Here is a 12,859-nt window from a genome sequence, read left to right on the forward strand (position 1 = left end):
ATCTTTGTTATTAATGGAGTAAGACCCATTAAGTATGGTATTTTTGAGACTGCCTAGGTATCCTCTTTCTACAGTTAACGTATGTTACTTTACCAATGAAACACCCTGTATTGGCGCCCAACGTGGGGTTTAACACTTTCCGCCGACACGGCTCCCATATTCACACTTAGACCAATCAAGTTAGTAAAAAATAAGCCGTTCTTCGACATAATTGAAAAGACGAGGTTTGACAGTTGAAATGTGTAGTATGAGATATTACAAAAAGGCTACCATCTTGGGATTCATCAATTTTTTAGTGGAACATTTTTTAAATAAACAATCAAAACGTCAAACTTAGTTTTTTGCTCATAACTTAAAAACTTGTTTATTTAGAAATTTGACGTCCACAGGTAACTTTTTCAGAAAAAAAAGGTACATCGAATGAGATACACCAAATTAAAATCGGTTAATAAACAAAAAAGCTATTGCAAAACGGACGACAAAATCACTGTTTTTGAATATTGTTAATAACAATATTTTACTGTTTATTAAAATATGTTTAAATATACCTAAACTTGAGGGCATTATGGTGTTTGAATGGTGTGCAAAAAATGGTCCAGATCTGTTAAATAGTTTTTGCAAAATTTAATTTGTTTATAACATTTTTTGAAAAACGAGCTAAGTTCTGAGGCTGGTCCAGTTAATATGGCTGAATGTGTCTCAATAATCAGGGACTCATTTCCTTCGTTAAGATGTATATTAATACCCTATGAAAAAACAAGTAAAAAAAATTACATGTACGTACACAAAATTATTGGTTAATAAATAGCAGTTTTTAAGCTTATAAACAATTACAATAATTTCGTAGAAATTAGATCAAATTAAATGGCAATAAAAATACTGAAAGCTGGTTAATATACACAACTTCTAAAAAAAATTTTTAGGTCCTACGACCCTTGGGGTCTGAGATAGCCCCTTTTTTTTGAAAAAATCACTGTTACGTTAATTAACAACACTAAGATCTGAAATTAACCAATCTTTTATAAGAAAAGTCAAAGTTTTTAACAAAGTTTTTTGCAAGAAAAAACGTTAAAAATTGTTTAAACAGTATTGTTATAAAGAAAGAGTATTTTGCGTTCCGACTAAAGTAAAAAAAATGATGGGCGCAGCCGAATGAGAATAAATTCGCTGACTAGCATTCGCTAGCGCTAGACCGTTGCAGCCCATTTTTAACATTGACAGTATACCGAATTTGAAGCTTAATATTATATTTATATATTTTGGTAGAAACTTGAATTTTATGAATATTATTATGTTGCACATTTATTTAGTAAAATTATATTTTAAATAAATAAATTTAAAAAATAACAATAAAAAGGCCACAAAGTCAAAATATGCAACAGAAAAAAAGTTACGCGACCTTATAGACGAGTGGTACGTGGTACTCCCCCCAAAAAAACGCTCATTTCTCGAGATATCAACCACGGTGTGGTGAATGGCTAATTTTGGTCTTACTTTATACTTTTTATGGTGCTGAAAACGAAAATGAGTTTTATTTTGAATTTTAGATGGGGAAACATTGTCAAAATCGCATATTTACCCTAAAAATAGAAAAAAATGAAATCACGTTTTTCTTAAAATTAAAAGTTACACCACTTTTTTTCTATAAAACATTTTGTTCTCTGTACTTTAGATTTTAACTTAAAATTAATTAAACAGCTAAATTTCAAATTTTGTTACTCAACTTTTGCGATTAAACTTCAAGAATCTGCACCTTTTACTTCAAACAATTTATAACTTTCTTTATGGCAAGACAGAAATATTGAAGCAGGTCCCATTGTCTTCAGAAAGGTGAGAAATATATACTATAAAAATATCAGAAAAAATATTACAATGGAACAGAGTTGTAGCAAATTAAACTCAAAAAAACGTGATTTTTTTTTATTTTTAGGGTAAAGTTGCGATTTTGATAATGTTCCCCCACGTAAAATTCAAAACAACCCTAATTTTAGTTTTCAGCACCATCAAAAATATAAAGTATGACCAAAATTAGTATCAGTATCTCGAGAAATAAGCTTTTTTGGGGTGTGCCGCTCGTCTATAAAGTCACATAACATTTTTCCTGTTGCATATTTTAAATTAAATTTTTTTTGAAAAACTTCTTCATAAATTATATTTTATTTCTGTGTTAATTAAAATTATAAACTAAAAAGTTTGTCACTCAACTTTTTTAAGTAAACATGAAACTAACGAAATCTGACGACAAAATGTTTAAAAATTAACAACTTCTCTTTTAACGTGTTGAGTCATTTTGGACAAATCTCATTGTTATCTAAATGCTTCAAAGATAACACAGTAAAATTTTCAAAATTTTTGAAGATTTTTGAACATGTTCCACTAATTTTAGAAAAAAATTAACTCCATATTCGGATTCAGAGACCTCGAAAACCTAAGGAATGACGAAAATTTGTCATTCACCTTAAAGTGGATTTTTGTGGTCGGGATAACGTAATTTTAATAGTTGCTGCCGCATGCCGGTCGCCAACCGCGCCCACTATTCAGTCAGTCGACTACGCCCGCTATTTTTTACTTTAGTCGGAACGCAAAATACTCTGTGTTTATAACACTCCTATTTAAACAATTTTTAACATTTTTTCTTACTAAAAACTTTGTTAAAAACTTTGACTTTTCTTATAAAAGATTTGTTAATTTTAGCTCTTAGTGTTGTTAATTAACGTAACAGTGATTTTTTCAAAAAAAGGGGCTATCTCAGACCCCAAGGGTCGTAGGACCTAAAAATTTTTTTTGAAAGTTGTGTATTTTAACCAGCTTTCCGTGTTTTTTATTGCCATTTAATTTGATCTAATTTCTACGAAATTATTGTAATTGTTTATAAGCTTAAAAACTGCTATTTATTAACAAATAATTTTGTGTACGTATATGTAATTTTTTTTACTTTTTTTTTCATAAGCTGTTAGTATACATCATAACGAAGGAAATGAGCTCCTGATTATTGAGATACATTCAGCCATATTAACTGGACCAGCCCCAGAAACTAGCTCGTTTTTCAAAAAATTTTAAAAACAAATTCAATTTTACGAAAACTATTTAACAGATCTGGACCATTTTTTGCACACCATTCAAACACCATAGTGCCCTCAATTTTGGGTATATTAAAACGTATTTTAACAAACAATAAAATTGTTATTAACTATATTCAAAAACAGTGATTTTGTCATCCGTTTTGCAATAACTTTTTTGTTTATTAACCGAATTTTATTTAGCTTATCTCATTCGATGTATCTTTTTTTCTGAGAAAGTTACCTGTGGACGTTAAATTTCTAAATAAACAAGTTTTTAAGTTATGAGTAAAAAACTAAGTTTGACGTTTTGATTGTTTATTTAAAAAATGTTCCACTAAAAAATTGATGAATCCGAAGATGGTAGTCTTTTTGTAATATCTCATACTACACATTTCAACTGTCAAACCTCGTCTTTTCCGTTATGTCTAGTAAAAACCTAACTTGATTGGCCTAACTGTCCAATCAATCAGGTGCCACCTACACGGATACCGTGTTTACTACATTTCAACAATTTTATAATGACTGTATAAATGGACACATGGGACAAATGTCTGATATTGGCCCGGAGCTGAAAGTGTTAATACGTCGTCTTGCCGAACTCCTCCCTTAAATGGGGTTGGAATTCGTATTCTTGTCTAGGTCACAGTTGCGTTTTGTCTTTTCTTGCAAATGAGTTTGGTTCAATAAATTTGTCTATAAATAAAATGGAAATTTATGTCTATTTATTGTTCAGATATCAGCACGTATTTAAAATATATGGATTTTAATTATTAGACTAATTTTGTAAAAAATATAAAATATTTCAAAATAAACATGTAACTTACCACATAGTTTACAAATATAACTATGTCGCCAAATATACTGGTAGCTTAGATACACTCCTCGATAATGTTGATCTTCAGCTGCGATAATAAAGAGGTATACTCCCATAAGCAGGTCCGACAATGCTAAATTTCTAAGATAGAGCGAATGGACAGCGTTGGTCGTGGGTGCAAATCGTCGACACCACAAAACTATAAGATTTCCTGTACATCCTATAGCACCCATCAACCAGACGCTGAAAAGAAATCTACAGTTTTTCATGATAAAAACACGAAACTTTAATATATAATAAGACATTTACATACATATATGTCTATATCTAAAGTGGGGAATTCCTATAGTCCTATACAGTAATTATTTGGAAAACGAAAACTAAAACCATTCAATATGCAAAATATAGTAATACATAAATATAACCAAATTTTAAAAATAAAGTGTTGCAGTGTGGATACTGCAGCATTACATGTATATTCTCTTCCTGCAATAAGACCTACATATTCAACATCATCATGTGTTTATCATCATCGGCATATTACTCCCATAATTTGATCATATCCTCGACCAAGGTGTAATCTTAGAAAAGCGAATTGGAAGAAGTTTTCTGAACAACTAGACCACACCTTGAGCTGGATCAACCAACCAGCAAAAATTACAAAAGATTTGTGGGTGTAGTAAAATGTACTAAAAAGGAAACCATCCCTAGGGGTATCACAAAGAATATGCTCCCGGATGGACTGAAACATGTGAAGAATTATACGCGCCGTATCTGGAAAATGGCGACCGATACACACCATCGATATCAGACGCCAAATAGGCAACTGTCAAAAACCTTGACTTTAAAAAATTTAGCTGCGGGCATAGTAGTCCATTGAAATGTTACATTTAGGGTTGCATTTCATAGAGGAGTCAATTTTATTTTTACTAATGTGTAGGGGGTTCAGTAGAAGCTTAAGTTCAAGTTTTTGCGGTCGTCACCCTTGTCCCGCGGTCGCCATATTGGAAAAAGGGGTGCAAAGGGCTTTCGCGCTGTATCTCCTAAACTAGAAATCCTACAGAAAATTTAATTACAGATAAAATGTAGCAAATTAAATTCTCTACAATTTTATATCTATTACTTTTTATCGTCAAGTGACCAACAAAAAAGTTCTAAACAAAAATAAGAGAAAATTTTGTAAGAAGTTTCCTTTTGGAGGTTATAATTTTTCCGTTCATTTCACAATAAAATAACATCATAGCGATTCTGTAGAAGATTTTTTTTTTTTTTTTTTTTTTTATTTAGAAATAACCGCATTAACCACGAAGGTCATCAGCGGGGTAACGAGAATACAATTAATAAGTTTACAAAAGTATGAAATTGTGTACAATTAAATCTTACTTGCTAGGTTACATTTATTAAGGAATTGAAAAAGAGGTTTACAGTCGGTTTGCAGGTTAAGAATGTCTTTCATATTGTTTGAATAACCAGATATAGATTGTTTGTAAGCGGCAAATTCATCATTCTGTTAGCACATGTTTTACTGATACTGGTATATTACACCTTCTGCATTTTGGTGCTTCGGTATGGGTAATGAGATGCTCATGAGTAAGTTTACAGTGTCCTAACCGAAGACGAGATAAGATGACTTGGTTTGATCTGTTGGTTGTATGTGGATTCCATGGACCAGTATCTTCTTTAACGTCTCTTAACTTGCTCGTGGATGTTTTCCATTTTTCACTCCATAAATTGAGAGTCATTGATTTTAGTAATTGTTTTGTATCTGCGGCTGGAATTGATTGTTCTGCCAATGTTGGTAATTGCGCAGCTGTGTAAGCCCAACGATCAGCGTTTTCATTTCCCTCGATTCCAGAATGAGAGGGAACCCATAGAAAAACTATTTTTGAGTCTGTTTGATGCAGACTGTGTAATATTTCTTTGATTAATATGACTATAGGATTTTTCGTGAAGGTTTGTTGTATGAGTCTCAATGAATTGAGTGAGTCAGATATTATTAAGGAGTGTTTGGTTTGTGCATTGGAAATGTGCTTCAACGCTTGTAATATGGCATAAAGTTCACCATTTAAGATGCTGTAGGAGCTGGGAAGCTTAAATAAATATTTGGTTTCATTGTTTATGTATACTGCTGCTCCTACACCTTGGGAAGACTTAGACGAATCGGTGAATCAGTGGGTATAATTTTTATATTTTGCGACTATTTGTTTATAATTTTGATATATAAGACGTGGATTGGTATCGTATTTATTATATTTCGTCAATTGGGTGTTTACATGTGGGGTTCTGATAATCCATGGAGGAATGCTGTGTTCATTCATTAACCACGTTCTGGGGAAATTTTGGAGATTTAACGTTGATATATACCGGTGAATTCTAACATAAAAGGGTGGTGGAGAGGTGCTATGTTGAAAAGTTGATTTGAAACGATTACAGAACGTGTTTTTGTGAACAGGAATTGATGGTATTGATGCTATTCTGGAGGCATAGGATAAACTAAGAATTTGTCGTCTGAAAGATAGAGCTGGTTCGACCAGTTCGCAGTATAGGCTTTCTACAGGCGTTTGTAACAAAAATCCTACTTTGCAGTAGTATTTGGTTGAAGTAAAATGATAAGATGAAATGAATGAAGGAAGGGTGATGAACTGATAATGGAAGTATGGAGAGACAGAGGCAAACTGAATAGAGTTGGCTAGCTATAGATGCAAGAGAGCAACTTGACACTCAAGGATGGATACGGCTCGTTTGCATGCCTGTCGAAGAACAGTAGCTCCACCTAAAGAGAGATGATGACTAGAAAAAGGGAAATCTTTTAAGATAAAAATATATGTTCAGAAAATAAATTAGATAAATATAATAATATAATAAAAATAGAAGAATATAGGAGATAAATAAAATAGACTGAATTATGGGCGCCAGAAGTTGGAATGGACCAAACTTCCAGGTATCTTACACTGCTGTTAAATAGTAAATATATTAAATTCAAAAATGGGAAAAAAAATAATGGATATACAAAACAAATAAATATTTATTAAATATAACTACTTAGATTTTTGACAACCTCTGAGTTAGAAAAATACAAACTATGTAACTCTAAAATGACAATGGGAAATAATTACCTATAGTAATATAAATATAATCTATAGTTACATTAGTAATGGAGTAGCTCTTATATGGAGCATACCCCCAACTTACAATACTAGGTTAAATAACAACCTTCACCAAATAATTGTACGATTGCAATACGTACAGCAACGTTAAACCCTATAGAACTAATGAACCAGAATATAATTAAGGGAGGATTATTCACAATGAATAATTTCCGTAACTCTCAAAGAGTTAAATAGGCACTAGCCTCATTAAGGTGAACTTACGGTCTACTTGATATATAAAAATCAGTTGCTTCGACACGTAGTCACTAAAAAATATAACAAGTAAAATGGATAGCTATTCAAAGGGAATAGCGTCCAAAGATATAATTAGAAATTGATTAAATGAATTTAAGTAAAGTTAAGCAAATAAGTTAAATAATTATGATTGACTAAAGAAAGATTAAAGTTATATGAATAAGTTAATAAATTAAGCAAATTAAGAGGACAAAGTATATAAATTTAAATTGATAAGTGGAGACAAGCAAGGTTAGTACTAAAAATATAAAGTTAATTAAGTAAATAAATGGTACAAGTAAATTTCAGGTAATATATAAAGGTAAAGAGAATCTCATATGGGGAAAAGATGATCTGAGCTCAAACCTCTTTGACCAGAGAGTTTACTGGTTTGGGGAACACTATCAACTATTATAGATATATAAAAACAATATGCAACTTAAATATTGAAACAAAATATGTGCGATAAACTATAAAACTTAATCATCAAAATAAATGTCCCGAGTCTTATACAAAAAATGAATGTGGTGTAATAGTGGAAGTGACAATCACTAGCAGATACTAAGTGTCCCAAAACAAATCCTAAATGGTCCCCGAGAGTGTCCTTGCTACGGATTCCAAAATCCCTGGTAGGCGAATTAGCACAGGGATGGTGCTAGCTTGTACCAATTAATATACCGATGCCCTTCTGGGGTGCAGAGGGCAGGATAAAAAGTAGGTATGTGGGAGGTTCTCCAGGCTGGTCTCCAAATGACCTGGCTTGGCGTAGAACGGTTGCTCCCAGTTGTGAGGGGAGCTGACGGACTGGTTACAGTTTAAGATTTCCCCCAAGTGGCTAAAAACAAACATGTCCCGTTTTAGTTTCAATGTCAGAATCTAAGGAAAGGTCAAAGAGCCAAAGGAAAAGAAATGAGATATCTTTTTTTCAGAATGAACAACAAAAAGATCATTAGCAAAAACAATGATGGATTTGACCTTGATTCACATTACACACATTAATTTGGGATTTAACTTTAAATTCAATATTTAATACAGAATATGATTTTTATCTGAAAAATATGTCTATAAAGGGTATTTTTTTATTATTAAAAATGGTATGGGATAATGTAATGTGTTGTAAATTTTAAGAAAAATACTGGCTTTTGGAACGAATTTAAGGTGGCTAGAATCATAGATATATAATACTCTAGATTGCGCCCTGCGATCTTAAAGTGGGTGACGGTTGCGACAGAGATAAATGAGCCTATTTGGTCGGTAGTCTCTTTTTAATTTAAGGGGAATATCGACGACGTGACTATCCCACTTTATCGAGTAATATGTGTTGACAGTTGGAGCTGGTGGTGACGAGAAATGGTCTTTGGTCTTCGGACGTGGATAATCGTGGTTCGAATCCCATACCAACTTTACCTTTTTTATTTTTATTTAATCAATATTGCGTTTATTAGATATTTTTACATCTGAAAAATGGACCTAAGTAAATCTAGCAGATAATAAATGTACCTATGTATAGTAAGTTAATATTGGAATACAAAATTTGTGAACTGCATAGTAAAATAAAAGTCATTCGTTATTAATATAAATTCGTCCTTATTCGAATGATGTGAATAATATTTGTTTTGCTTCTACTTTTTTTAAAAATTGTAACAATAGTTTCATAAATAAAAATAATGTGTAATTACTTATAATTGAATCGGTCATTTCAAAAACAGCATAGTCCACAATTTTGAGAAACTAACTTTTTGAGAATAATAGACTCCTTTAAGATAAACGTTGTGTGGAAAAACGACACCAGTCCAGTAAAAACATTATATTAGGAACAAAACTACAATATATAACTCTGAATTTTGATGTCATCCATTTCATCCATCTTTCGACTATATAGTTAAGTTCTTTGCTCTTCTGTAAAATTAGGAATATGTGACTCGTGTTGTTTTTGAAATGACCGATTCAATTAATAAATCGATGGTACATTATGTTGATATTAATTATTGGTAATTTTTTACGAATATTTTTAATTACTTTATACTATTCTACCTATTAAAAAAAATAACATTGGCTTTTATATTTTTAAAAATCTATAGGTACCTACACAGTTTTTCTTATTTGTTATATATTTCTTTGAATAGATTTACTTTAGAGATGTAATAATATCTAATAAACGCAATATTGATTAAATAAAAAATAAAAAAAGTAAAGATTGGTATGGGATTCGAACCAGGATTATCCACGTCCGAAGACAAACGACCAGTTCTCGTCGCCATCCGCTCGAACTGTCAAACCATCTAAAATACTCGACGACAGAGTAGGATAGTGACGTCGTCGATACTCCCCTTGAATTAGAAAGAGACTACCGACCAAATAGGCTCATTTATCTCTGTCGCAACCGTCACCCACTTTAAGATCGTAAGGCGCAATCTAGAGTATTATAAATCTATGGCTAGAATACACACAATCTAATAGAATAGAGAATAATGAATGTAATCTGTAAAATTTGAATTCAATATTATGAGGTTGACATAACCACACAAATCAAATGATATAATTTACAGGATATGTGACAAGATAATCTTCATCTGAGTGTATATTTTCGAACTATGGATATAATTAAAGATACTAAATTCAAAGAACAACTCCGATTCATACATTTACAGAAATAAATTCAATAGGAATTTAATATGACATGATAGCGGCCATATTCGTTCCTTTTTCTCAACCTTTTTAAGAGTAAAAAAAAATTTACCGGATGACATGACTTCCAATTCCTCCGGGATCTCCCAAAACTTAGTCTCCTAGCTTCTCCAAAGCACCACCAATAATTTGCCACTAAATATCACTTATAAAAGCTTGAAACTATTGTATTAAAATTTCCGTCCTTTTCAATCAGCCATCCGCCACTTTTCCGTTCTAGCGTACCAAGCGAAGTCCAATATTTCCTGTCGTTAGACGAGAAGCCCCACAGAACGAAACTCACATGACAGCGAATGGTGTCTAATACCAACTGAAGTACTTGTGCCAACTAATAGTTAAGTATGACGTCAGTCAAAGATTTATTTTAGTTAGATCTTATTATTTTTAAGTATAATTTAATGACAAACCGTTATTAAAATTTAAATAAAATAACTATAAAGATAATTAAAGTTAACGGACTGTTATATTCCCCTTCTACTCGGAAAAAAAAATTTTAAGCAAAAATTTTTTTTTTTTTTTTTTTAATTCAAAATATTAATAACCAAGTGGTAATAATCTATCATTCTACGTTGACCCGCAAGATTACAAGTAACCACAAATTAAGGATCAGGGAAAGAAGGATGATCACTACACCAAAACTATGAATCGGAAAAGATGACTCGAAGTCATATTAAAATGTCATCGACATTTTGTCTGCAAACCAAAACATAAGCTAAATAATGTACTAAAGTTCATAATGACAAATAAATGTCGAATTGGCACTAAATGCAAAATTGAACAATCCATGGACATCAAATTTATAAAGAGTATATCCAAGGACGAACAACCAGGCAAAGGTATGAGCCAATTCGCACCATAACACAAGTAAATATACTAAAGTAAGACAAAAGAAATCAACAACTGAAATAAGTGAAGAATCGAACACTTCATCCAAAATTGAACTACCAATGGACACCAGATTCGTAATAGCATATCCAGAGAAGAACAATCAGGAATATTTATGGAACAATTCTCACCAGTGCCAAATAATACAAATAGTAAGCATATCAAAGTTATCCAAAAACTCATTAATCAAAATAAATGTGGAATCGGACACTTAATCCAAAGTCGGACTATCAATGGACACCAGATTCATAAAGCATATCCACAGAAGGACGACCAGGAAGATTTATGGACCAATTCACACCAATACTAAATCACATAAATTAATTAGGCCTATGTACAACCACAACCGGTAATACGAGCCTATACAACCAAATAAACAAAATAAGTGAGGACTCGGACGCTTTATCCAAAATCGGACTATCAATGGACACCAGATTTATAGGAGCATATCCAAAGAAGAACGATCAGGAAGATTTGTGTACCAATTCTCACTAATACTAAATAAATTAAATTAGGTCCATCGACTCAAGTAAGTCGTTGACTAACTAAAATTGGTCCGTGCTGTTGTTCACTAGCTATAGCTATAGCTGATAACGTACCAATTGTAATAAAAAAAAATCTAAAAGGTGAACTGACAAGGTCTATGACACCATGATAAATGATAGAAAAAAAATATGACAAGAACGAGCAACCAATTTGGAATAAAACTGTAGATTCATACGTTCTCGCATACATAGAATTATCCAGGAAATATTCCTGAATCTCAACAACAAACTAATGCCTCAGGAAAGAAGAGGAAATCTACTAAAATAAGCAATTCATTTGTCCAAACACCTCAAATACTAAAAGGAACCTACTACCTATGAAGTATGGGACATAATGTAAACTAAATATTCCCTATCAAATGCTAAAAAATGTAACTGGAATGATTGGAATAATTACACAAGGATGGTCAGGACATGTGGCCAACATTTCCTGACCAGAAATATTTTGATGAATAAACATCTGCGTACTCTGCTATGAAAACATAGGTTACGAAATCGGATAGCAGTGATCAGTTGCTGAATTTCGAACCCACGCATTCACTAGGTTACCTAGGAACCCAAATTACAGAGCATTGGCAGACTAGTTCTTAAGAAGAAATCCATACATACATCAGAATTCCAAACTAATTCCAGAATCATACTGTGTAGGGCATAAGGATATAAATTATTATAAAGTATTTAGGATATCTGTGACAAATGTTGATAAAGTAAACCAATATAAAATTAAGAACCACCCCATCTTTCCAATATGGCAAATCTAATAACAAGATAATAAAAGATACATATAAAAAAAAATAGTATGTAGTCAAATATCAAAAATACAACACACAACCTGAGATAAGTAGTGTATAATATTCTTAGTTCCATAGTTCCATACCAAATATCAATATTAAACCAACGTACTTGCATGAGCTTACATATTCAAATATATAAATATACAATAATCAACAACCCTTCTATGCTAAGGGGGTAGGTGCACAATCTAAAAATTACAAGTTGGTTCTTATTAACTGGGTAATCCTACTAACAGTATTAATAATTAATAATGTTGATGCATAATAATTAAAGTGCAACATTAATAATGAAAAAAAAAATGATAAGCTCATACATAAGCGTACTAAAAAAATAATTAACCTAATGATTCATAAATTGGAAGTCATCTAACAACCATGCCAAAAGATAAAAATGGAGATATGTACCTGCTCTATCTGGTGAATAAAATATTAAACTAAAATACTGAATCTTAATAAGGATCGAGCTAAAGACAAATAGAGGAAGAAGTTAGCTCAAACAACCCTATAAAGTTAATCTTCTTCCGAAGATGATGAATCAACCTCATCCATGGTGTTATCAGGCAGTAAATCCTTTATGTGAAATTGTCCAATTCGTTTGTTAGTCGAATTGTCCTTCAATTCATACACTAAAGGAGATATTACCTTCACAACCGTACAGGGAATATATTTCTGGCAAAATTTTGCCGAA

General features: G+C 31.9%; 1 protein-coding gene across 3 annotated transcripts in view; it reads right to left on the reverse strand.

Annotated features, from left to right (window-relative positions):
• Nucleotides 1-12,859, reverse strand: part of LOC114337816 (relaxin receptor 2) — an 800,386-nt gene that overhangs the window by 60,678 nt on the left and 726,849 nt on the right. For all 3 annotated transcript variants that reach the window (XM_050643561.1, XM_050643559.1, XM_050643560.1), the window contains one exon: nt 3,887-4,119. In XM_050643561.1, the coding sequence (XP_050499518.1) occupies nt 3,887-4,119 (233 nt within the window). The remainder of the gene's footprint in view (nt 1-3,886; nt 4,120-12,859) is intronic.

The sequence above is a fragment of the Diabrotica virgifera genome, chromosome 2 (assembly GCF_917563875.1).
Source record: "Diabrotica virgifera virgifera chromosome 2, PGI_DIABVI_V3a".
Taxonomy (NCBI): domain Eukaryota; kingdom Metazoa; phylum Arthropoda; class Insecta; order Coleoptera; family Chrysomelidae; genus Diabrotica; species Diabrotica virgifera.